The sequence below is a fragment of the Ipomoea triloba genome, chromosome 2 (genome assembly GCF_003576645.1).
Source record: "Ipomoea triloba cultivar NCNSP0323 chromosome 2, ASM357664v1".
NCBI lineage: Eukaryota > Viridiplantae > Streptophyta > Magnoliopsida > Solanales > Convolvulaceae > Ipomoea > Ipomoea triloba.
Genome location: NC_044917.1, coordinates 6,072,188 through 6,097,049, shown reverse-complemented (window position 1 = coordinate 6,097,049; position 24,862 = coordinate 6,072,188). Strand labels below are relative to the sequence as shown.

At 35.2% G+C, this 24,862-nt stretch overlaps 3 protein-coding genes across 6 annotated transcripts; 1 reads left to right on the top strand and 2 right to left on the bottom strand.

Annotated features, from left to right (window-relative positions):
* Positions 1 to 2,823: 2,823 nt before the first annotated feature.
* LOC116011441 (bystin) lies at positions 2,824 to 7,539 on the bottom strand. The gene is made up of 12 exons (XM_031251002.1): positions 7,334 to 7,539; positions 7,024 to 7,233; positions 6,325 to 6,451; positions 6,083 to 6,134; positions 5,664 to 5,991; positions 5,296 to 5,375; positions 4,316 to 4,363; positions 3,976 to 4,122; positions 3,716 to 3,788; positions 3,552 to 3,627; positions 3,306 to 3,412; positions 2,824 to 3,185 (listed from the first exon to the last, which is right to left on the bottom strand). Exons 1-11 carry the CDS (start codon positions 7,454 to 7,456, stop codon positions 3,333 to 3,335), a joined length of 1,344 nt encoding a protein of 447 aa, XP_031106862.1. The 5' UTR covers positions 7,457 to 7,539; the 3' UTR covers positions 2,824 to 3,185; positions 3,306 to 3,332.
* A 1,930-nt stretch (positions 7,540 to 9,469) lies between these two features.
* On the bottom strand, positions 9,470 to 12,883 carry LOC116011025 (peroxisomal (S)-2-hydroxy-acid oxidase-like). Of its 3 annotated transcripts, none has more exons than XM_031250522.1 (12): positions 12,757 to 12,883; positions 12,138 to 12,309; positions 11,889 to 12,013; positions 11,401 to 11,447; positions 11,155 to 11,232; positions 10,945 to 11,069; positions 10,757 to 10,823; positions 10,606 to 10,668; positions 10,315 to 10,384; positions 10,121 to 10,221; positions 9,933 to 10,037; positions 9,655 to 9,846 (listed from the first exon to the last, which is right to left on the bottom strand). In XM_031250522.1, the coding sequence occupies exons 2-12, from the start codon at positions 12,275 to 12,277 to the stop codon at positions 9,655 to 9,657; spliced, it is 1,113 nt and encodes a 370-aa protein (XP_031106382.1). In that variant the 5' UTR covers positions 12,278 to 12,309; positions 12,757 to 12,883. The 3 variants fall into 3 exon arrangements, with proteins under 3 accessions (XP_031106384.1, XP_031106382.1, XP_031106383.1); XM_031250523.1 differs by lacking the exon at positions 12,757 to 12,883 and adding an exon at positions 12,652 to 12,749; XM_031250524.1 differs by lacking the exon at positions 12,757 to 12,883 and having other exon boundaries at positions 9,470 to 9,846; positions 12,138 to 12,277.
* Positions 12,884 to 14,426: 1,543 nt separating this feature from the next.
* Positions 14,427 to 19,293, top strand: LOC116009886 (ubiquitin carboxyl-terminal hydrolase 25). 2 transcript variants are annotated; one of them, XM_031249069.1, is made up of 10 exons: positions 14,427 to 14,953; positions 15,044 to 15,527; positions 15,630 to 15,705; positions 15,790 to 15,882; positions 16,229 to 16,315; positions 16,434 to 16,671; positions 16,768 to 17,140; positions 17,593 to 17,724; positions 18,545 to 18,671; positions 18,770 to 19,293. In XM_031249069.1, exons 1-9 carry the CDS (start codon positions 14,776 to 14,778, stop codon positions 18,651 to 18,653), a joined length of 1,770 nt encoding a protein of 589 aa, XP_031104929.1. In that variant the 5' UTR covers positions 14,427 to 14,775; the 3' UTR covers positions 18,654 to 18,671; positions 18,770 to 19,293. The 2 variants fall into 2 exon arrangements, with proteins under 2 accessions (XP_031104929.1, XP_031104928.1); XM_031249068.1 differs by having other exon boundaries at positions 16,434 to 17,140.
* The last annotated feature ends 5,569 nt before the right edge of the window (positions 19,294 to 24,862 follow it).

The following is a 24,862-nucleotide window of genomic DNA, read 5'->3' as shown; positions in this document are numbered from 1 at the left end:
GTATAACAATTGCTAAACCACAATACCAATTAAGAGTGAGCCTATTGCGAATATTCAAAAAACAAAAACAAAAATCCTCAAAAAAAAAAAAAAAAAAGACGTGTGAAACACATGTACTTTCCTTAAAATTACCTTGCTTCCTTCCGATGGTGTTATAAGTCTTGAAACGTCAATTTCCCATGATACAATGAATTACAACAAAATTAAAATTATAAAAATTAGAATAAAAATTTAAATAGAATCTGACACAAAATGAGATGACATGAGCATGTATATTTATGTAGTCCAACACCTCCACGTTAGGTAAATAACCAACACTCACTAAACTGCTTCAAAAATTTCGGTAGTTAAATTATTATTTAAAGAGAAATTTTGCGGCCATATATATGGCATTGCGGGCATTGTTACAATAATAATTTAATATAAAGTCTTTTTGCAGTATAACTAGACTCCCACCACCTTATCTCTATACCCATTAAATTAAATTAAATTAAATTAATCAATTAATTATAATTAGAAGTACAGTTTCTCTCTTTTAATCGAATTGGTACAATTAGTTCTCTAATATTTTAAACTAATCTACTTCTCGTACAACATCATCAGATAACATAAATTTCTCAAAAGGAACCTCCATCCGTTCCCACTCCGTTTACAATAATCCAATTTTTTTTTTATACGTGTACGGAAACCTAGCTTCCATCATTATTTATATTGTCAATAATTAAGAATATCAAGTATTTATTTCTCCTTAATGTCTTCGAAGTCAAAACTCAAAAAATTATATATATAGGGTCAGGTTCCTATGCGAACAATGTTTCTTGTGCGGCCATGCAGTCACTCACCATTAGATTTTGCAATTTTTGATAGTGGAGGAAAAAACGACCCATTGTCAATAATTGAGTAAAAACGTTTTGTTTTGTTTTATCCTAGGAATAATAATGATATGCATTACATGTCATATCAAGCAATATACATAAAATCTTGCACGAAATATTTGATAGGAATAGTAATTAGAATAGAAAGATGATAGATACAGAGGAATAATTGAGAGCCACAAGATGCAGATTGGGAATTGACCCAGAAGACAAAGATGATCCTTTTCAGAAAGGAGTATTGGTGCAACCTGTAAAAGGAGCCGAAAGAAGAGACAATGAAAATTGGGCGGGGAGGCGTTTTCAGTCAAAAGAATTATTCAATTTAATGCGCATTATTTCATCAATTCTGCAGAATGGGTATAATGCAAACTAACACTCCATGCATGGCGATGGCGATCGCCGCCAACACACGTCAGTAAACCTATCGGTCCCCAATTGACATTGAGCTTGGAGGAATGGAGGGGAGGATGGGGTGAGCAACTGAGGAGTCAAAGTAACCTATCAAGTCATATGTAGATGCTAATATCTAATATAATAATATATATATGATATACATAAATTAAATGGATTGAATACTATTAATATTTTTAAAAATATATATATATATTAAGGACATGCTTGGTATTTTCTTAAAATGACATATTTGATAAATAGCTGATCAACAAACACAAATATAGTGTAAATACTCTCGGGTATACTGTATGCATATTTGTATGTTACTGTATAATTTAAATATAGTAGCTCCGGTAATTAAGACCAAAGGTCGGAGGTTCTCGAGCACGTAAGTACTTTAGAGAGAGTGGGAAAAAGTCCTTTCTACAAGCTTTTAGCGAGGTATTTATAAAGAATTAAAGGAGACACATGTCGAGACACCAACATGTACCACACACACGGCAGTCCCGGAGGCTAAAGAGAGGCGTCTACATGTAGCGGAATATTTGACTAGCCAATGGCTATCGAGCTCGTTCTGAGCGCTATTGTTAAGGTTCATCTTTAAGGGCTTGTTACACGGGCTCGGAGCCCTAGCCAAGCATTCGGGTCGGACCGAGCATAAAGGACTAAGAGCATAAGCTCATTAAGCTAATGAGAGGCCTAGGTCATGTCAATCAAGTACTCCCGTCAGGTCAGAAAAAGACTCTTGTTACATATACATGGGTTGATAACTTGGGGTATATTTCCTATCACACAAATATAGACGTTTGACAAATAAGCATTTTGAAAAAAAAAAAAAAAAAAAAACCATTCTCCAAAACACCTCTAAATTTTATTTTTTTAGAAAATCTTAAGTACTTCGTATAATGGAGACTAATGCTCCTTTTATAAAGGAGCCTAGGTCAATTGTAGCTATCATCGGACAACCACGACTACCATTATCAAGTATTTGATTTTAATTACCAATTCAATTTCAACATTTGACCCAAGTGCCCTGTATAATATGTTAACTATATTTACAATATTTATAAAGATAACATACAATCAACTGTTTCTTCTTTTCTTTATTATTATTATTTTTAATGATTCTGATTCTGAAACCAATAGTAAAACGAAAAACGTCCCTTGAAGTACCTGACTTTTGAGTACTAAAACAAATGCTATGCATGCGCGGAAGTATAAAATTTGAATTTAGGTTGGGGAATGGGTCAATGGGGAGTCACTTTAAGATGAGTGACACAACTGTCATCCTGCAATTCAATTCAATTCTATTCATCCCTTAGTGGATACAATAATTCTCGACAACTTTTAACTTCCACACCACATGCCTCCCAACATTCATTCACCATCCTACCTCAACATGCACCTCAATTATATTAATTATTATACCAAACATCACAAAACCTGGAAATACAAACAACACTTCACAAAATCACGTTTTGTTCGGTCTTACCGATTGATATTTGGTTTATTGGTAAACATTGGCAACTGGCAAAATCAACTTTAGAGGAAGCAATACTGTAAATTTGAACATAAATTGACCTGTCCTATATGAGGAAAATCAATAATTCAACAGAAAATATTGTAGGCAATACTGCAAAATTGTTAAAGAAATGGGGTTGCCTCCACTGGACTATTTATGCTACAATAAATATCAATTATCAAAAACTAATTAAACTCGGTAACAGCTTATGTTGACATTCATAAAACTTGCCTTCCACTATTAAATCAGCAAATATTCAAAAATATATTATCACTCACTCAAAGCCCAAATGCCACCATCACCCAGGATCTTCAATTCTTACAGCTGGGAGACCATTTGTAATGGATCGATGAAATGAATCAATCCAAACAATACTATCAAAATCTAGGACATGACTGCATTGTCAAACAATAGGTCAGGTAATTAGCCATTAAGCACTAGTTTGCCTACTAATATCAATAAACACAAATATCCTAGCAATAGAGGAAAGAGTAATCAACTTGATGGAACTTTACCACAAGGAAAAGCCACCAAATATAACTTTAATCTTCTTCCATAGGAACTTCTGGGATATCAAACCTATCTTCTTCAATCATTTTGTTGATAACAGAAACAGGTTTAGGTAATCTTTTGTCAAGAAACCCAAAGCAAGATTAATTTGAACTAGAGATCACTTAATTAATAAAATAGGAACATGCTCCAAATAAGGTTTAGGCAGGCATAAAGTCGAGGAACTATAGACATTTGATCAAAAAGGATATATATCAACATAGGGTCATCCTCCTTTTCCCCACGACTTCGACTGTTATTTAGCTCACGTAGTATCTCTGGTGTAATCTGGCAATTGAGAAGAGGTGTTACTAAGATATAATAGCACACCCAAACTGAAAAGGTATTGCACCCACAATCAGATAAAGCTTCATACCAGATGATGCCTTTGCCTTTCCACCAGAGTGAGTATATTAGATTTATCCTCTTTCCTTAAATCAGCTTTGTATCTGTCACAATTCTTTTCACATTAGAATATGATAGAGGAAACTGCAACATTATGCAATGCTTGTGAATTTGTGATGGTATAAGAGTGGGTAAAGAGGATAGGAGGATAGAGAAGCCTAAAAAGGAACAGAAATGAATGTTCATGAACACATGAGAATTACTAAGGAAGATAAGAGGAAGCTTTCAAACCTCCGCACAAAGCAAAGAAGTGATAGGTGCCAGATTACTGGCATAACCCTTGACTCATCATTGAATTTCATGAAGTGAGCAGCCATAGCATTAAGGACACGATATGGCAAAGCATATTTCTTCTCAATCAGTACCTGAATGAAGTAACTGCAGCAGGATATTGAAATTGTTATATGCATTCAAATAGCATGTTCTTGTAAAGAAATTGTTTAAGCATCTTAAGGTGCATAAACAACAAACCATATGCAATTAAGTTGATAAAGTCCAGCTATGCCTATGACCAGAGGTAATTATCCAATATGGGATATCATAACACTAGAAAGAATAAAGGTCTAAGTACCTTGTTGTACCACAGTACTCCATTTCAGCAAGCTTCAAGAGTGCAACACTGCAAATGTTGAAGTAAAACACCTCACAATAAAAATATAGTTGCAAACAACAATGAAGAAAAAGAAATGATACTTTGGTGAAAGAGAAAATGGCCACGTGATGGTACTAGATAATGAATAAGTAGAAGCTTAATTTAAAGATTAAAACCACTCACAAAATGGACATATAGGCATTCAAAGCATTCATTTGAATGATTGATTACAATATGTTCCATACCATATCAGTGAGTTGAATGCCAGCAGTGATGAAGTCACTTCCACGGAAGAAGAAATTAAGATTAAAAATGTAATCATGACTGGTGCCATGGTAGTGGGGGAAATACTTATGTAATAGGGATGTGTTTCAGTTGAGGCTTCTTGTCATAAAACCTGTGGTAACTCATTTGGGCATGATTACATGCAGTAAGGGCTCATGATCATGATTGGTCAAAGGACAAAGATACCAGATGAATGCAACCTTATCTAGGTTTCAAATAAGTTTCAAGGTTTAAACCTATGATTTAATGCTCAACAAGTCCCAAAGTTGCAGAATACAATTATACTAAGAATCCTAAATCTGATACAACTTTGCTAGGCCTTTGAAACCTTACTAAACCAACAAACAAACTATGGTCCTAATTATAGCACTGATTAGCTATATACCGATATCGTGGATATTTTCCACCAACTGTCCCATTATTTATTTTCAAAGGAACACCATTATAGAGTAACTCTAATGTAAAGAATCTTTCATTTGCACAAAAGCATGAGAAACAGCACAGAAAATATCTTCTATGACAGGTAAAGTTCTACCTCCTAACCTAAGAGTGCCTTTTATACAAATGAAGTCCATTCCAAAAGCAAATATGAAATTCTTTAAGCTTTCATCAATAGTACTTCAAATAAGAATTAGGGTACAAGATCACCACAACCAAACTGAAGGTAGGCATACCTAGCATGAAGATGAGGAATAGACGACTTTTGAATAATACTCCCAATAATCACAGCCTCCCTTATAGAGCAAGTCCGTGACTGACAAAGCATAAATGCATTTCAATAACATATCAATCAGATAGAGAAATATAAATAAATAATTCATATAACAATTAACAGCAAGCATTGATGCAGTAAAAAGAATAAACCAAAAATAATAAACAGAGTAGAGAAAAGATAAATACTCCATATTACTTTGTCACCTAGTCTATAATTAAGCTACCTAAGAAACACACTTCATTAGTTACTTATTATTCTATTCCCAAAAAAGTAAACAATCACCCACTTCTGATAAGCAAAAAAGGACTTTGTTCCCAATGTTAATACCTCACACAAAGGAAACAAGATTCCCTTATTAAAGGCAGCTGGTTTATAAAGAGCTTTCTTCAAAGACTGATACAGGGCAAAATGCAATCTCTTATTATTCTTGATATCATCTCTGACACGGGGAAGCAAAACAAGCTTGTAAAAGCGTTCTGCCTTCTTGACACCCATATTGGAAGCAAAAATTCTTGTTGCTTGGTACATAGCATTTGGTGACCATTTATCCGGTTCAGTCAAATATAAGACTTCTTCCCAATACTTTACTGAAGGTATGTGTTTAAAAGCTTTTGGAATTTTGCCTGAGGTGTATTTGCTAAGAAGTTTACCAACACTGCACAACATTTACAGATAAGTTTCCAGAATTAGTAACAGTTTTTGCAGACATACAACACAAATAGCCCAAATAGAAGATAGTTACATACCCTTTGTACAACTCAATAATGGAGTCATCCAACTTGGGCATTGGTTGCAGTTCTGCATATGCATTTAGAAACCATGTCACTTTAATGCAATGTAGGACAGAAACAAATCTGTATCTCTACTGGTTGAAAGATTTGTGTTCATGACTCAGGAAATAGGTTAATTTTTATTTCAATATACAGAATGATGTTGTGGCAAAGGTCATCAATTCAAACAGGTAAACAGTGAAAAATCTGAAACAAACCTGTTGAAGCTTGGGCATCCTTTTCTTTTATTTTCTCAACAATGATGTCAGCCAATGTCCTCTGTGGACGATCATTTGTTGATAAGAAAGCCTCGAGTAGCCTCTCCTCTTCTTCATCAATCTTGTCCTATTTGAGCACCAATGCATTTCAACATCAAATTGGTGAATAATTAAGAAGATTATAATAAACCAGAAAAATCAGTCATTTTTTTATGAATAGGCTGGAATGAAAAAAATAAAATTTCTCAGAAGTTGGATCTTTTCTCATCACCGGGAAGAGTTTCACATATTTCTCCAGCCCTTATGAATACCCATTAATTTTCCCCCAAAAAATTATACCCCTCAGCATAATGGACACAACTACCTGGCTAAAATAAAGTGCAAAATTTCTGGCAAAGCATATATGTGAAGTCCATAAAGGTATAACCCAAAATTCCCACCTAGTCTTTTTTTCATCTCCAAAAGGAAGGACTAAGAAGAAAAGCAAACCACTTGTAGTGATAATTTTACATCTTTCAGGAAAGTTACATACTCAGCTATGTGTGCTAAGACTTGTATATTGACTACCCTAACTTGGACTCCAAAATGCCAGGGTATATCCTCAAAACTGTTTCGAATTTTACATCCTTTCCTACAAATTATTCATGCTAACTAGCTTTGTATAAGAAAAACATAGAAACTTGAATGGCATGTACAAACCTCGAAGTCAACATACTGACTCTGAGTTTCAGAAAACCCTACAAAATTATCAAAATCCCCATCGTCGTCATCATCCTCACCCGCATCTCTTCGCTCTTCCGTAAAAACTAAACCATTAGGGTTCTTTTCCCGAGTCTCTTCCTCCTCAATTTCCTTCTGCTGAAGCATAGCCTCCTTAAGTATCTTCGAGCTCATACCAGTCGATATAAGCTGCAAAACATATTGAAGTACGGGGGGAATAGTTAGAAAAAAAGGTAGAAACTTTATATGGAATTAAAGCATAGAGATGAGTCTGAGCGCTCCGCATTGCCTTCTGCTGTTGCTGGTGAGATTTGGGAGGTTTTGATCGTTTGCTTGATGAAGCAACGGAAACAGAATCCGTTCCGGCAAGGAACGGCTCAGGGTTCGTCAACCTAGCTCGCTTCTTCGCCATCGTCGATCAATTTGCTCTGTGCTTGGAAGTTGAAGCCGCCGCTCTTGCAGTCGTTAAAACCCTTACAAAGGAGGAGGGTTCGTGTTGTTAGAACCGTTCGTGAATTTATATCTTGCCCACGAGTTTCAAAATTACAAATAACACCCCACAGTTTAAGAAATTTTACACTTTTCTACCTAATCTTTAATATAATTCTATAATATACCCTTTTTTTTCTTTTTCGTTTTTTTAATACATGGTATTGTGGTAATGTAAATGATGTATGAACTTTTCATAAATTCGAAATTCAACAATTCATCAAAAAGGGTTTAGTGATAGAATTATTCTAAGGTGTGTGAATCACACTTTTTTAAAAATTCATTTGCCTTTTTTCTAATATTGTTGAAGGCGTTAAAGAGTTAGTTTCTCAAAATACAATAGATTACAATAATATATTTAATAATATATTTGAGAACCTAAATATATTATTCATTAAACTATAACAAAATATGAACATGAAAATTTTTATAGAATATTGTCAAAGAGTTAGTTGAAAATAAGGGTCTCAAAGTGGGTTGAAGTCCCCCGACCAGTCTTAAACCGTTTTTTAATAGGACATATTTTTGAGTTATGGTCTAAAAATATTGGCTTGCAAAAATGCAGGCCTCGTAGGCTAGCTTGTGGGGCCCACAATCCTGTATAAGACAGGTTATAATTGAATTTTAGCTCGCAAACTTCACAGGCTGGCCTTCAAAGACTCTCAAAAATTACAATCCACGGTGTGACGAGCAAGCCCACATTCACATCCCTAGTTGTAGTATAAGGGTGGGGGAAAATCAACAAATAGTCTTGTTCAATGTGTTTGTCAAACTTGTAGTTATCTTCTTCTTCTTTTTTTTCTTAAACTTATATTTTCAATGTTGAATTATTATTATTATTATTATTATTATTAGGAATACTATTATTATTATTATTATTAATCAAAACAAAGCAACTAAAACAACAACAAAAACAATAATAATAATAGTATTATTATTATTAAATTTTAAAATTAGATTATTAACAATTTATTAGTAATAACAATGAAAATAATTTAACAATAGGTAAATAAATAAAATAATATATCAATATCTTTATAAGTCATTTTTACATGTTATTATGTTAACAACTAACATTAATTAACCGTATTTTCAAAAAAAAAACATTAATTAACCGTTAATATAATCAACTATAAACTAACACGATCAACTATAAGCTAATTGCCAAATACTCCGTAATATATATAACGTCAATTAAATTACTAAACACTTCTTTATAGATACTTTCAATACATAATATTTAGAGTAATGATTGATATGATCCCCCGATTATGCTGTAATTCTCAAATTAGTCATCAACTATCAATTTTACATAACTAGGTCATAATTCGTACCTAATTTGGTCCTATATCATTTAGCTATGAATTTTAGTAGTATAGACATAACAAATTGAATTTATTTATTTGGTTGGTAATATTGTTTAACCTTGAATTGCTTTTAATCGTTAAAATAACATTTGAGTAAATAATCGAAATCATCCATCTACTATTCAATTTGTATTCAATTTGGTATTCCGTCCACTTGATTTGCCAAAAATACCTTTGCATTTAATAGAGCTAACTGACAAAGTACACTAAAGTAAACTAACACTATAATTATTTGAAGATACACCAACACTATAATAAAACTTTAAAAAATTGTTGCAAATCGAATTTTATTCTATTAATTAGTTCCAAAATATGTAACTCATTATATTTATTTTGCTTAATAACATTGGAAAGAAAAACGATATTCCCTCTATTAAAATTATATCATAATATTTATTTCCCGGGATAGTTTTAAAAAAAATTGTTATTCTCAAAAAAAAGAAGAAGTTATTTTTAATGATTATCATCAATCAGCTAACTCTACCATAAGTTAATTTCAAATTGATAATTATATGCCAAAAACAAAGACTAGTATTAAGATTCAAAATCTCCCAACCCAGACTCCAAAATATATAAACAAGATATTTATTGCCCATTTTATGAGTAGTATCATCAGTATATCATTACAGAAGCAAAAAGAAAAAAAAAAAAAAACACATGTTCAGTAAACTTAGTTTAAACAGAAATGAGTTCCAGGCTCATGAAAGATGAACATAATACTTGATCTGTTCCAATGAAGCCACTGTGAATGCGCTTATAACCTAGGGGCAGGAAGGGCGTTGGGAGCATCCCATTCAGTCACAATGTGGTTACGAGTGATCTCTCTCAGTGAACGGCAGCCACTCAACGCCATAGTCAGCTCGAATTCATCGCGCAGCATCTGAAGAACTTTCCGCACACCTGCTTCTCCTTCTGCAGCCAGCGAGAACACCACCGGTCGCCCAATCTTGAATGCCCGCCCACAACTCAGTTAGTGTTCATTCAAGGCATGGAGAAAGAGTGATCATGAATTTGTAGAAACACTATACTTACAAATATGCCCGAGGCTCCAAGAGCCAGAGCTTTGAAGACATCAGTTCCACGACGAACGCCTCCATCCAAGAACACAGGAATGCGGCCTTGTGCAGCTTTCACCACCTGGAAAGTGATCAACATTATGTTAAAGTGCACGAGAAGTCGAGAAAGAGTTATTTTGATATTCCCACAAGCATATATGGTACCTCTTCAAGAGCCATGATAGTAGCAGGGACATAGTCAAGTTGGCGAGCTCCATGATTTGATACAATTATACCAGCTGCTCCAGCCTGAACTGCTATCCTTGCTGTTGGTACAAAGTTAGAAAATTTTCATCATCACTGGATGCTTTCTTGAATGACAAAAGAGAAATTTATCGAAAGTTTATGTGATTCTATACCATCCTCAGCAGTAAGCACACCCTTCACCAAGATCGGCAATGAAGTGATTGTCTGGAGCCACTGAACATCCTGTCAATAATCTATAAATTATTAAGACTACATAAAAAGGTTCAATATATGTTCAATCTCTAGAGTCTAGACAAATCTTCTTTGGTGTTCAAGATTATCAAGAAATTACAGCAACATATAAACATGTAAACAATAAGTGTACTGAAATAAGAACATAAGATGAGATGCTACAAGCTATGCGCCTATGCCAATGCACGTGAAATGTTACAGTTTTGGTATACCTTCCAACTCAAAGTACGATCAATTTGACCAGCGACATAGGAGGCTAATCCAGAATCATCAGCCTAAAACAAGAAAACAGGTTAAAATTTTAACTGAATAAAACTTACAGAATTTTATCAAGTAATGGAAGTATTCTATATCCCCACTCACTTTATCCATCTTGCCAAGGTCCAATCCTTCAAAGTTTTTCAAAGTCAGAAATGGTGGCAGAGTAAACCTGCATTGAAGAGAGGAGATTTAACTCATGCAACTTCATTCTAAAGTTGCCAGCTAAGTTAAGGACAGTGGTTCTTAATTCCTCTATAATTACGATGCTCATGGATATTATAATTACACACCTGTTCTTAATATCAGCTTCCCTACGCCCCAACCTTGGGGTGTCAACGGTAAGAGCTATAGCCTTGAATCCTGCCCTTTCAGCTCTTCTAACAAGTTGAGCAACAACATTCCTGTCCTTGTAAACCTGGGCATCAGAGAGAACACATTTATTAGACATACATATCCAGACTGTCACATTTAAAGGCACTGTAAATGAGTTTCATGCTTACATAAAGCTGGAAAAAGCGGATGCCTGGTCCAGTTGAAGCCACCTCCTCAACACTGGATGTAGCCCATGATGACAATGTCTGAAACACAGATTTGAAATTCATCAGCAAATTGATATAATAGCATATGCTGTTCTAGATTATTTAGAATTCATAGTCTTATTGATCAGATTGTTGGGAAACCTTATCTGCTAAATCCATCATTTTTTGTAGTAAAATTACTGCATATTCGGAAAATGAGAGACTTACCATAATTGTTCCAGCTGCTGATGCAGCTCGTGCAGTAGCATATTCTCCTGCATAGGATCAAATCAGCTCATTAGAATGAAAACTCTAGTACGGTTGTCCAAACTAAAGATTGGTGTTGTGTTTCAAGTACTCTGAGCCCGAACAAACGCTAGAGTGTATCAATAAAATTCTAGAGGTATGAACAGTAAGCTTATTACTGGGTAATAAAGTGATGTGTTAGTCAATCAACAAGTAAACAAGTGAACGATAACAATCTTAAGGAACAGGTTTACAACTGACAACAATTAACATAAACAGAAATGATATAGGGTTCTCATATAAAAAAACTACAAGTAACTATACTGATGAATTGAAGATTTACATGTACTAGGATAAGTTGATTCTTGGTTAACATCCATGTTTATTTTTAAATGGTATCCTGATGTAATTTATTAAATTAACTTATTAGAAGTCAACTTACAACAGACTTGTAAAAGATCAACTAATACCTTCAGGATGAGCCATTTTCTGAAAGGCTGTTGGTGCAATCATGATTGGCATGGAAATCTTGAAGCCTAGCACTGTGGTGCTCATGTCAATTTTGCTCACATCAATAAGAATACGGGGCCTAAACCTGAATTCATAACAATAATTGTAATAATAAAAGTTATATAAGATTTAGCACATAATAGAAGCCAAAGTCATCCATCAAGATTGCTTATCCAGGAGAATAGGTTTCAGACATAAGAGCTGCTTACAGAATTCTTGAGAAGGCATTCCTATTTTCAGCCAGAGTCCACTGGTCCTCCGCACCCGATGCATAGTAATCAAACGCATTCTTAGGCAACTTCTTCTTAGCAATAGCTTCATACTCCATCACATTGGTAATCTCCTCCATCTTTGCTCCTTTTATGCTTCCCCTCTAAAAATCTGGATATGCAATAAAAATTAGAAAAGCAGATATGCATGCTGTATCATGGAAAATTTAATAGTTTTAGTAAACAAGGAAAAAAAAGCAGATTCTTGATATGCATGAAGATATACTAACTAATATTAGCAACTGATTATTAAACTAATTGGTTGTATAGAAGCAAGTGTAGAAGAGTATTTTAGAAACCTTTACAGAGTAAGCATGAAAGAAGCAAAGGAACCAAAGCATCAAGCACATGTAACATCTCATATTAACCAATAAGTTCAAGAAATAAATGAGTTAGTATCAATATAGCTGTCTTATGTGCTCATCCAAAATCTCAGAACACAAAAAGTTAACACCTTCAGCTAGAGTTATAATCAGGCGAGGCACGCTTGGAGAGAGTAAGTCATGTTGAACATGAAAAGAAATACAGAAGCAGAGAGAGAAGGAGAAGAGTGAAAGACCTTGAGCTCCAAAGCTAGAGAAAAGAGTGCATGCAGAGTGAAACCAGTGGAAGAGAGCTAGGTGATAAAGAGAAAGAAGATTGAATTGAACAAGGATAATACTGACAAAGATAAGGGAAGAAATGGTTAAATAAGAAATAGGAAGAAGACAAACTGTGTGGGGAAGGATGAAGAGAGGGGCACAAATTTTTGGATGAGTTTTTGGAGGTGAGTATTTTAAACCACATCCGATTAGGAGGCACAAATGAGTGGCACACACCATATGCACCTTTTGTGCTTCACACTTTCCCTTCACTATCAATCCCATACTAATTTTCCAAAAACCAGAAAACTGCTAAGAAAACATTCAAACACTAGATTATTAATCATCATTAGCCTTCAGACTTTCTTGCACTATCTATACTGTTACCCGGAAATGCAAAAAGGGGAAGCACTAAGCAGAGGATGCTTAACATCCATATTCGTTAGAGTACTAACAGCATCTTTAGTTTAAACCTCTGGTATTCAAACAAAATTCCAAGACTAATCTAATTGTAATTATAATAAACGCAGTTGATATAAGAGCCTCTTCCTCTGCAATTAGGGATTTATAAATCCAAAACATTCACACAAAAACATTTCAACAAAGAATCAAACTGTCCGAAGGGTAAGAACAAGAGATGCCATGCACGACAGAATATGTAAGACACAGAATGATCTCTTGACTCCTAGTCATCGTCTTATCGATAAGAAAAAGCTCACTTAATTGCTGGGATAAAGTACGGCGTGCTGCTTGCATATGCATTCCCGTATATCGTGTTCTTTTCCATTACATGACGATGGGGGTTGATCATATATGCCATGCCAGCATAGCAAATAACCTCAATTCATTTTTATTTTTCCTCTAACATTCAGTATCCCATAATCATCTGCTTGCCGAATGCCGATTATCCATATTGCATTCCATATTTGGGCGGCTTGCATTTCCGTCTCAGGAGAATAACTTCAAACAGTTGGCGTGCGCAACGATCGATTTTGTGTTGGACGTGAAGCATAGCCCGTAACAAAGCCCAAATAGTTATAAAGCCCAATTGAGTGGTATATTGGGCCCGCCTGTAGGACATCAGTATACCATGAACCGGGTCCACATTGCAAGGTGACTGAATGTTCACAATTCAAATTGTAAATATTCAATATGTAAATTGTAGATATTTAATATATAAGTTATGAAAATTCAATATTTAAATTGTGTATTTTGGATCAAGTTCACCTTGCAATGTGGACCTAGGTCTATAAAATAATTTCTCGTAAGGCATGATATGAGGTAAATTATACCATGGACTAGGGTCTATAGATGCTAGTCCAAAAATAACATTTAAATTCTGTATTCGTAGTTGACATATTATGTACATGTAATTAATTATGTCTATAACTATCATATTATGTATCAGCAATTATCAAGTTATTTATTTATATATACAAAACATATTAATTGAAGGTACACAAATTTTGTTTTAAGATTCACAATGTAATGTGAACATGATCGATGTATGTGTATACCAATTGATAGTATGGTGTCGAGCCATTGACCAAAAAGCATCGAGTCAGAAGAGGGGACCGAACCGAACCGGTGCAACAAAGAGGGAAAAGTGATTTGGACAAAAATAACAAAAATAACGACACGCCTCTTTGGGGGTTGGGTGGGGGCTTTCGCTTTCCTCCTCTACTTCTCTTCTTCAGTTCACTCCCTCGTTTTCCCTCTTTCTTTTCTTCCCTTTACAAATCTCGCTCCCTCGCTCGCCCTCTCGCGCACACAAACAAAAACCTCACAAATACAGATATATCCAAAATATACTGTGATTATAAACCACAATTAAACCTCCGAATCTGCGGTTGAAAGAGGAATACAAGTTTATACGCATAAGGTTTGTGTTGTATTGGAAGCGGAGGGTAGGCTATGAGACTCTGCTGGTGGGGGCTGCAGCGGCCACGGCGGGGCGCTCCATCCAATGAGGCGGCGGCGGCGGAATCACGTCGTTGATGGCCGTTCTGCAAATGACTTGGCAGCCGAGTCTCCTCAGCCACAAACGCAAATCCAGTCCTCCTGTAGGGCTCAGAAACCTCGGCAACACCTGCTATCTCAATTCCGTCCTCCAGTGCCTCACCTACACCCCGCCTCTCGCAAATTTTTGTCTCAAATCCCTTCATTCCTCCTCCTGTAAGTTCTCCGTCTGTTTTGTTTGTTTCCTATTTTTTGCCCTAAATTTTGCGTCGGGAGTTTGATTTTCGTTTAATTTTCTGCCTCTAGGTGATGCAACCCCGGAGAAAAAGAGCGAGTGTCCCTTCTGTTTATTAGAGAAGCGAATTGCTCGGTCGTTGAGTTTAGATTTGGCTTTAGACAGTCCGTCAAAGATTAATAGCTGTCTGAAGATTTTTGCACAGCATTTTAGGAACGGGAGGCAGGAGGATGCCCATGAGTTTTTGCGGTATGTGATTGATGCCTGTCATAACACATGTTTGCGGTTGAAGAAGTTGCAGCAACAGAGGAAGAAGGTTGGGAATGGGAGTGCTGGTGGTGGGGATGGAAGTGAGAGCACTGTTGTTAAGGAAATTTTTGGAGGTGCTTTGCAGAACCAGGTGAAATGCTTGTCTTGTGGAGCTGAGTCAAATAAGGTAGATGAGATCATGGATATTAGTCTTGATGTTTTGCACAGTAGCTCTCTGAAAGATGCTCTGCAGAAATTCTTTCAGCCAGAGATTTTAGATGGTAATAACAAGTACAAATGTGACAAGTAAGTACTTAGTCCTCTGTCATTTATTGATATCTGTTTTACACATTACTATTTATGTACTCCATATGTATATACATCTGAAATTTGTTTATACTTGTTTAGATGTAATAAATTGGTGGCAGCACGGAAGCAGATGTCAATCCTTCAAGCACCAAATGTTCTTGTGATTCAGCTCAAGGTGGTATACAGCTGGAACAATGCTGTGTTTTTAATGTTCTTGCATACATGGTACTTTGCTTACTGTATTGTTTCTAATGGACAGAGGTTTGAAGGTATATTTGGTGGAAAGATTGACAAGGCTATTGATTTTGAGGAAGTTTTAGTGCTTTCAAGCTACATGTGTAAAGCAAGCCAGGTATGTTTTGAAAATATGGCAGATAATCCTGTCTATAATATTATAAGGCTTTATTTATCTAAAGCTTTAATACCCGCTAAACTTGGTTATGTGCATGTGTCTTTGTTTCTAGGATCTCATGCCTGCATGAATGAAAACAACATGAAATCCTTCAGGGCATTTTATAAGTTTTTTTTTTTTTAATATTTGCTTTTTTCGATTATGCAGCTTCATGCTTTCTCTGAGTTTAATGATTTTTTAACGTGTTTTCTTTTGCTTTATTGATTATTTATGATATATGCTATATATTACTCCGTATTATTTTATTATTTATTTGAAAATATGAGTTATGTAATTGATGCTACAGGATCCACATCCAGAGTACAAGCTCTTTGGTACCATTGTGCATTCAGGCTTCTCACCGGATTCAGGGCATTATTATGCATATATTAAGGTTGTCCCACTTATTCATATTTTAACTGAACCTTGCATTTTTCTTTTTATTTACTTTGGTCAAGAAACCTAGATCTACTCTCTATTTTTTAAAAAAAAATTGGTTCTGGGGTCTGTAGGATGCTATGGGCCGTTGGTATTGCTGCAATGATTCTTATGTCTCGCATTCAAGCTTGCAAGATGTTCTTTCAGAGAAGGTTTATATCTTGTTCTTCTCTCGTGCTAAACAGAGGACACCATCTGCCAAGAAATGTTTGCCATCCAATGGATTGAAGAATAATGAGTCCAATGGCACCAGTAAATCTGAAATCCCCAAAGGCCATTTAGCAAAACCTGAAAATATGAAGCAATTTTCAGGTCACCAGTCAGAGATAAATAACTCAGTTTCTTCTAAAGTTGATAAAGTTCCAGGCATCTTTGAAAAAGCAAACATAACAAAGTTGCGTGCTGCAGGTAATATAAAAATTGTTGTTCATCAAAGAGAATCTGGAAATAAAAATGGTGTTGAAAGAGGCAAGAAAGAGGCATGGTCACCAGATAGAAATGGTTTTAGCAAAACTAGTGTTAATGGCAAGACAACAAAATCATCTCCCTTAGCCAATGGTAATGGTAAACTCCAGACTGTAACAGCTGATACCTTAGATGGTGGTCTCTGTAAAGAGAATGGTCATAGTAAGAAAGAGACTTCTGACCACAAGGAGTTGCTCAATGGTAATGTGGAATCCTCAACTACTAACTCAAGCTTGAAGAGAAAATCACCGGATTCATGTATTCTGCCATCTGAAGATGTTAACTCTTCGGGGAAAATGGAAGTATTGAAGAAAGAGTAAGTTCTTATCACTGTTGCTTCTAAATGTTAATTTATGTCTAATATGACTTAAGAGTTGAGAAACTTGACCTTCTAGAACTACATATTTTGTTTCATTTGCTGAAATTTGAACTCCTCTACTCATCAATAAAAATGTTTGTTGTATCACAACATTACTGGAAGGAAATAAATAAATAAAGCAGACCTTAACTTTTCCTCTTTTTCTGCTCCTTCCTCATCTTTCACACACACACACATCCTGGGAAAGCTTATTGGACAGAAGTAGTTGGGTATTCATTTTTCTGGCTAATGCTCACATATTGATTTGCATTTCCGTTGTGTTGAGGTTTTCTTTGATGTTTTTGATATTAAACCGCTGACCTTCTATTGTGATATGCAGACTTTTAGGCAGCAGGATGTGACATGTTCTTTGAAATAATTGTTTAACCATTTTCTTAAACACATTTCAGATTGATGAAAGAAGCTTCATCAGTGCTGCGATCATGTGGTTGGACAGATAATGTCTATTCCCTCATGCGATCTAAGAAAAGGTTATGTGTACGAGGAGACAGTAATGGAACATCAGATTATGATGAGGAAAAGTATGTTCTGCTTACCTGTTGTAGTTAAAGTAATTGGTTGGTTTTATAGTACTTGTGTGCACCTGGATTCAAACATTTATCCTTATTCCGAGACTATTAATTTTCCCCCCATTGAAGCTTCAATTGATTTGATTTAATTGAGTGGCTGCTATTAGATGGTTACTACTATTGTGAATTTTTGTTGAACTACTGTGGAGTATTGATCTTGTCTTCAGTTGATACTGGTATGCAAGTTAGCTTCCCAACCAATGTTCTTAGTTTTTAAAGGTAGTCCAGTAATAGTATTAATATGCCAAGTAGATGTATATTAGTTAACTTTCTTGTTGGATATCTGTATGGAAACCTGTAACAACTATTATGGTGAAACAAAATCAAACTCCAAAGAAGTCCTTGTTGCGGAGTTCTCTTGCTGCGTTAGCAACGTGCAGGAATTTTCTTGATGTATATGAAAGGAATAATATCAGTTGCCTTTTAAGTTCTTTAAAAGTTTACTGTTAATGGGACAGAGCATTAGATGCTAGAAAACTTTTGTGTCCATTCAGTATTTTAAGGTCAGATCGGGTTCAAAAAGTTTGCACAAAATCGGATGCTGTTTATCGTTTCCCATGCCATATAGTTGGTCTATGCTTGGCTTGAATGACTTACAAGTTATTAGTCAGTCGTTGCTTTCTAATATCCTTATTTATTTCTTCATTTCTTGTGACTTTTTTCAGTTTCTCTGTATATTGTTGTGCATATATTAGTTCATTCTAAGTGAGATAATGCATGGTTGTGTTTCTTGTTGTTCAGTTCCTCAGGCTATGTCTTGTTTATTGTGCAGGAGGCTGTTAATTGCAGATGCCAAAGCAACATTTATTTCACAAATTCCTGAATCATTGAAGAGTAGTCTTATCAAACACCTGAGGTCTTTTCACCAGGAAAACACATAACCAGTACTTGAGCACTTGGTATGTAGAAGCAAGTGATGGACAAAACTTAGCTAGCCCCTTCAACTTAATTATTCACATTTTTGTGAAACTAATAATATGAAAATGTAAATTTGCAGTGTGCGGTCGCTGCTAGTGATGGGATTGTACTACCATTTTATATATAGATGATAATTTTACTGTTGGCGATATCTTTGGCTGACAAATAGCTAGGGAATATCATGCATGCGAGATTCAAAAGGAGGTGGAGGTGGCAGGGGAGCAGAGGTGAATTTCAATTTGTTTAGCTCTTTTTCTATTAATTACTTTGGTACTGAATGAGTCAAAGATGAGAAGAAATGGCAGAGTTTGTAATGTTCAAAATTTCTGTCTGAGACGATGCGGTATGGTGCTGTGGTGATGGAGGACGGCGCAATTGCAATTCATTCTGTATGACATACTTTTTGACTATTTTTAGCTTAGCATACTGTTTTGGTTGTATGGTTTCCTAACAATTTTCCATATAAATATGGGCGCGGATGTATTGATGGATCTAAAGTTGAGTTCCGTTGCTAGATAGTGGTGATATTGAAATCGTTTAGAAGCAGCATTACTTGTACCATTCATTTCCCATAAATCATAATTTAGCTGTTTTCTTTGGCGTCGCCGCCTCTCTTTTCATTTGCTTCTTATTATATATATATATATACATTTTTTTTGAAAACTGCTTCTTATTATATATCTACTATATAATATAAAGAGCGAGTTAATTTTTGCCCAGCACTTTTTCAGGCGATATTTTTTGTACTTTGTGCTTCTATTGTTGTTCATTGCATAATTAGTACCCTATTTTGCCCTTGCCGATAATCGGACGGCCAATTTCCGGTTGAAAAAGACGAACGGGCAGTTAAAAGTTGAAGGCCACCACGTGATAGCTCAATATTAAATAGCAAACAACAAGAAAAAAAAGACAAAAAAATTAAAAAAAAAAATTGGAGTGGTTGAATTATTTCTGGTTGTGGTGCTTATACTTGTTCGTTGGCAAAGGCAAAAACAAAAACAATTGGAGTAGTTGGTTTTCTTTCCCCGGAGTGACTTTGTTGAAGATCAGACAAAAACAACAAAATAAGAGTGGTTGGGTTTCATTATTTGGAAGAGTGGTTGGCTTATTCTTCATTCTGCCTAAATCAAAAGAAAACAACCCATTTTGCAGCAGCTTGTAAGATCAAACCCGCTATCTCAACTTTCGCACGCGTCTCCCAAATCTTCCGACGGATGCTTTCGCCTCGGCGAACCAGTAGCATTTGGTGGCGAAGGAGGTCTACGATCTGAGATGGTGCTCCTTCGATCTCCAGCAGGCGACTGGTCTGATTCGTTAATGTAGCTGACATCAAGGATGAGAGACCACGTGATAGTTATGGGTTAAAGTCAGGCACGGAGCTATATAATAATAGTTCGTTGTTTGGGTTGGTATCTTCAGTGCACTTCACGCCTGGGCTTGCCACTTTCCAACCTAACTCGCCAGCCACGGCCGCTGTTTTTTATAGCCTGTACAGTTTGAATCTTATGTTCCTCATTTCTTGTAATAGTAATAGTTACGTTGTTAAGGTTTAATTAGGAAATGTTTATTTTTTTCGTTTTCAATAATACTAACTTCATTTTTACAGTCAATTCACATAAACAAGTGTCCTCTTTGAAATTTGTTGATCTCGCTTTTGGTGGTAAAACTTTCAGTTCACTTCTTATTCTTCTTCTTCTTCTTCATGTTCATAGTTTGATGCTTACTGCATTCCGCTTCTTCCCCAAAATTCATTCTTGGGTTAAATGTTTCTAACTCGGAAGGCTGATTTTTTTTTTTAGTTACTGTATCTCATGATTCATGTATGAGTTTAGGAATGATAATTTTGTGATTGATTTAGTGATTTAAAGACTTGATTTTTACTGAGCCTATGAACTAAGCTGAGTTTGCTCTAAGGGGTTGTTTGGTTAGGTGTAATTTGGGGGAGTTGTAATTCATTGAATTGGAATTCAATGAATTTGGCAATTACAGTGTTTGGTTGGAGGGAATTTGTTATGCCGTGGACCCAGGTCCATCTTGCAAAGTGGACCTGGGTCTACATTCATACTTTGTAAACTCCACATTCACACATTACATGATTATATGTTTAGTAACTATATTACCACTGTTATGCATTCACACATTCAAAACTCTATATTCACAGGTCCTATACTCCATATTCACAACTCTACATTCACCTTATTTTTGCCCAAGAATTTTTCAGGCGAATTTTATTGCACTTTGTGCTTATGTTGTTGTACATTGCAATAATAGCTATCTAATTTGCCCTTGCCGATTATCAGACGTTCACTTTCCGACTGCTTAAGTACAAATATTCAATTACTCTCGTGGGCCTGCTTTCTATATTATACATAAAGTTTGCCGACAAAAAAAAAATGGGGGCCATGGGGACAATCAAGCAGGATTCCAAATCTTAATCAAATTACGAGTTTGGCATTTTTTTTTGTTTTCTTCCTCTTTATCCTTTTGTCTTTTCGTCCAACCACTCCACTTTCATCTTTTTTTTTTTTAATTTTTTTTAATCCACCCACCCACCCACTCCACTGTGTTATTTTCTTCCTCATTGACAGCCATTTTGCCTCACAGATGGAGTTGCAGATCGCAGACTCTCTTTCACTCACTCTTCTCAATTCCTTTACAGTCTAGAGTAATTTATCTTAAAATAATATAAAGAGTCACTTATAATTTGCCCAAGACTTTTTTCGACGGAATTTCTTGTACCTTGTGCTTTTGCGAATGTGCTTTGCAAACAGAATGCCATATTTGCCCTTGCAGATGATCGGCCGTTCAAATTCAGACCGCTTAAATACAACTCTGACACTATTTGCATGGGCCTTCTTTGAATATTATATCCGCATGGTATGTATACATAATTTAGGATTCAATATTATATTATTAACATGCATACCCACTCCTCCACTAAGCAAACCAACTCCACTGATAAAGCAAAAACAAGATCTAAAAAAATGCAATAATAGAAGGGTGGGAGACCACAACATAAACAAGATCTACAAAACAAAAAAAAATGCTATAATATAAGGGTGGGAGACCACAACATGACTCATTATGCACTCTTAATTATGGATCTGATACTGATTAAGAAAAGACAAGATTAAGAAGACCATAAATATATAAAAAAAATTGAGTGATTGGATTTTTTTTTGTGTCGGAATAGTTAGCCGCAACCATCAATAATGAGAAAGATAGGATCGCATAAACCTGTTATTTGGTGAATACAACAACAAAATGATAGGAGTGATTGGATTGGACGACCAAATTCACTATGGTTAAAGAACAAATCGACATTTAGGGTGGGATACCACGTGACTCATGCTGCACTTACAAGAAATGCCAAAAAGCTAAGTTTCCATACCACGTGTATATATATATATATATATATATAATAACATTGAAATAAATGCCAAAAATAGTTTTAAAAACATTCAATACAAATGGCCATTGTAACAACGCCATTTCCATACCAAAAATTTTTTACAACCTTTGCTAAAAAAAATTCTTACAAAACCATTGTGGAATCACATCTACGTAAAAAGAAAATTTCTACAAGGACGCTCAGGTATTTCTTTTGTACTGATGATGAAAAGCTAAGTTCCGAATTTACAATTTCCATACTACAATAAGTGAAAACAATAATTTTGAAGGACATGAGATCTTATCAAATGATATCCATGTAATTTGCTAAACTGCTGAACTTCCATTGTTAGGCTGATATATCTATATATTTTGGCGTGATATGTATATTTCATCTTCGATTTACTTAACTCATAGCTTATATATATGTATGTCGCATGATTGTTCTTCGTCGTATCATTACTTAAGCCACAAACATATATAATTATATACATCATTACTTAAGACACAAACATATATAAAGAATTTACAACGGATCCTGACAAATTGTTCAACTTTCATGCTTAAAAAATAGAGAAAATTGCCATTTTGGTCCAATAACTATTGTAGTAGTGTTAATTGCTATTCGCGACTTTCAAAAATTTTAATTGCGTACCTTGACTATGCATTTTTCCTCAATTTTGGTCACGCCGACTAAATTTCCGGTCAAAAGTGATCGNGAAAATTGCCATTTTGGTCCAATAACTATTGTAGTAGTGTTATTGCTATTCGCGACTTTCAAAAATTTTAATTGCGTACCTTGACTATGCATTTTTCCTCAATTTTGGTCACGCCGACTAAATTTCCGGTCAAAAGTGATCGGAAAAAATTAAATCACATATTATTCTTAATTGGAAGGGGCAAAATAGTCATTTTCTTGTTATGTTTGCCGACATTTTCCATTCCCACCATCGTTGCTGGAGACGATAGCTTCAAGGCGACGTGAAGCTACCGACATCATCCATTTCCACCATTTTCGCCATGGTTGAAGCTACCAAACAGCTCGTCAGAGAAGAGGAGCCACGCCAATGCTCGCTATCGGTCGCTGTCGGTCTGCAGTTCGAGAGGGAGACCTGGGGTCGCTGGTTGGTGCTCACCGCCGGACTGCCATGGCCGCCACTCTGCTTCATCGACAACTCCCATACCTCTTTCCGTCGCCATTACCAGTGAAGACCGAGTGACAGAAATTCGCGGTTGCTGCTTCTTTCTTCGTTCAACCAGCGAGAGAGCCGAGAGAGCCACGGGTGCTGCTTCTTTCTTCGATCTGCTGCTGCTTCTCTCTTCAAGTCGACGGCGACAGTAGCTTCAAGTTGACGGCGACAGTTGAATGGAGAAGACGACGAAGATGAAATAATATAAAGTAAAATGACAAAAATACCCTTAGTGTTTGACCTATTAATATTTTCCAGTCACATTTGACTGTCAATTTGGCCGGCGTGACCAAAATTGAGAAAAAATGCATAGTCAAGTTACGCAATTAATATTTTTGAAAGTCACGGATAGCAATTAACATTACTATAATAGTCATTGGACCAAAATGGCAATTTTCTCTTAAAAAATATAACAAAAAATTATTTAATCAACTTATAGAATTGGACACATGGTTTGCAGCTTTATGGTTTAAAAAAAAATATTCTTATTTAATTATAAAGTACACGCATATACATGCATCTCAAAGAAAGCAAAAGATTGTCACCTTTTTTTACTTGGGCGCATGGTTTACAACTTGTTTAAAATCTCTATATTTTAAAAAAAAATCGTGTAAAAGTACACGTATATCCTCACACCTCAAAGAAAGCAAAAGATTATCAACTTTTTTAACGCATATATCCATAGCTCAAACCAAGCAAAAGATTTCCAGTTTTTTTTAATCTCTCTGTACGTGAGCTGAAGGTTAATACATACAGAAAAAAAATATTATTCATCTTCCTACTTGATAATTTTTTTTTCAAAACAGGTTATTGATCAAGTGATCTGTTGCTCATTTGTTTGAGTCAATTTCGATAGCCGCACTTCTCAAACTGTGAGTTAAAAATTACACCTTTGCACACCTCTTTTAATTGTAAAAATTAATTTCTATTCTTACAAAATTATTTATATTTATATTCATTTATGCTTATTTATTTATTTATGTCGCATTTAGCCATTTAGGTGGAATTTAGTTTGCTTCTCAGCAAATATTGAGCAAGTTATCTACTACTCATTTGTTTAATAATTTAAACCCCTACAACAAACAACAATAGAGACAATTAATTGTGAAAGTTCATATATGAATTTCAATAATGCTATGATACTTGATACAAATTTAATGCACAAGTCCAAAGTTTACATATAACGTATGGAAGTCAATTCATCATTATTGATATAACAACAGTTATCCCATTAGNCTCTCTGTACGTGAGCTGAAGGTTAATACATACAGAAAAAAATATTATTCATCTTCCTACTTGATAATTTTTTTTTCAAAACAGGTTATTGATCAAGTGATCTGTTGCTCATTTGTTTGAGTCAATTTCGATGGCCGCACTTCTCAAACTGTGAGTTAAAAATTACACCTTTGCACACCTCTTTTAATTGTAAAAACTAATTTCTATTCTTACAAAATTATTTATATTTATATTCATTTATGCTTATTTATTTATTTATGTCGCATTTAGCCATTTAGGTGGAATTTAGTTTGCTTCTCAGCAAATATTGAGCAAGTTATCTACTACTCATTTGTTTAATAATTTAAACCCCTACA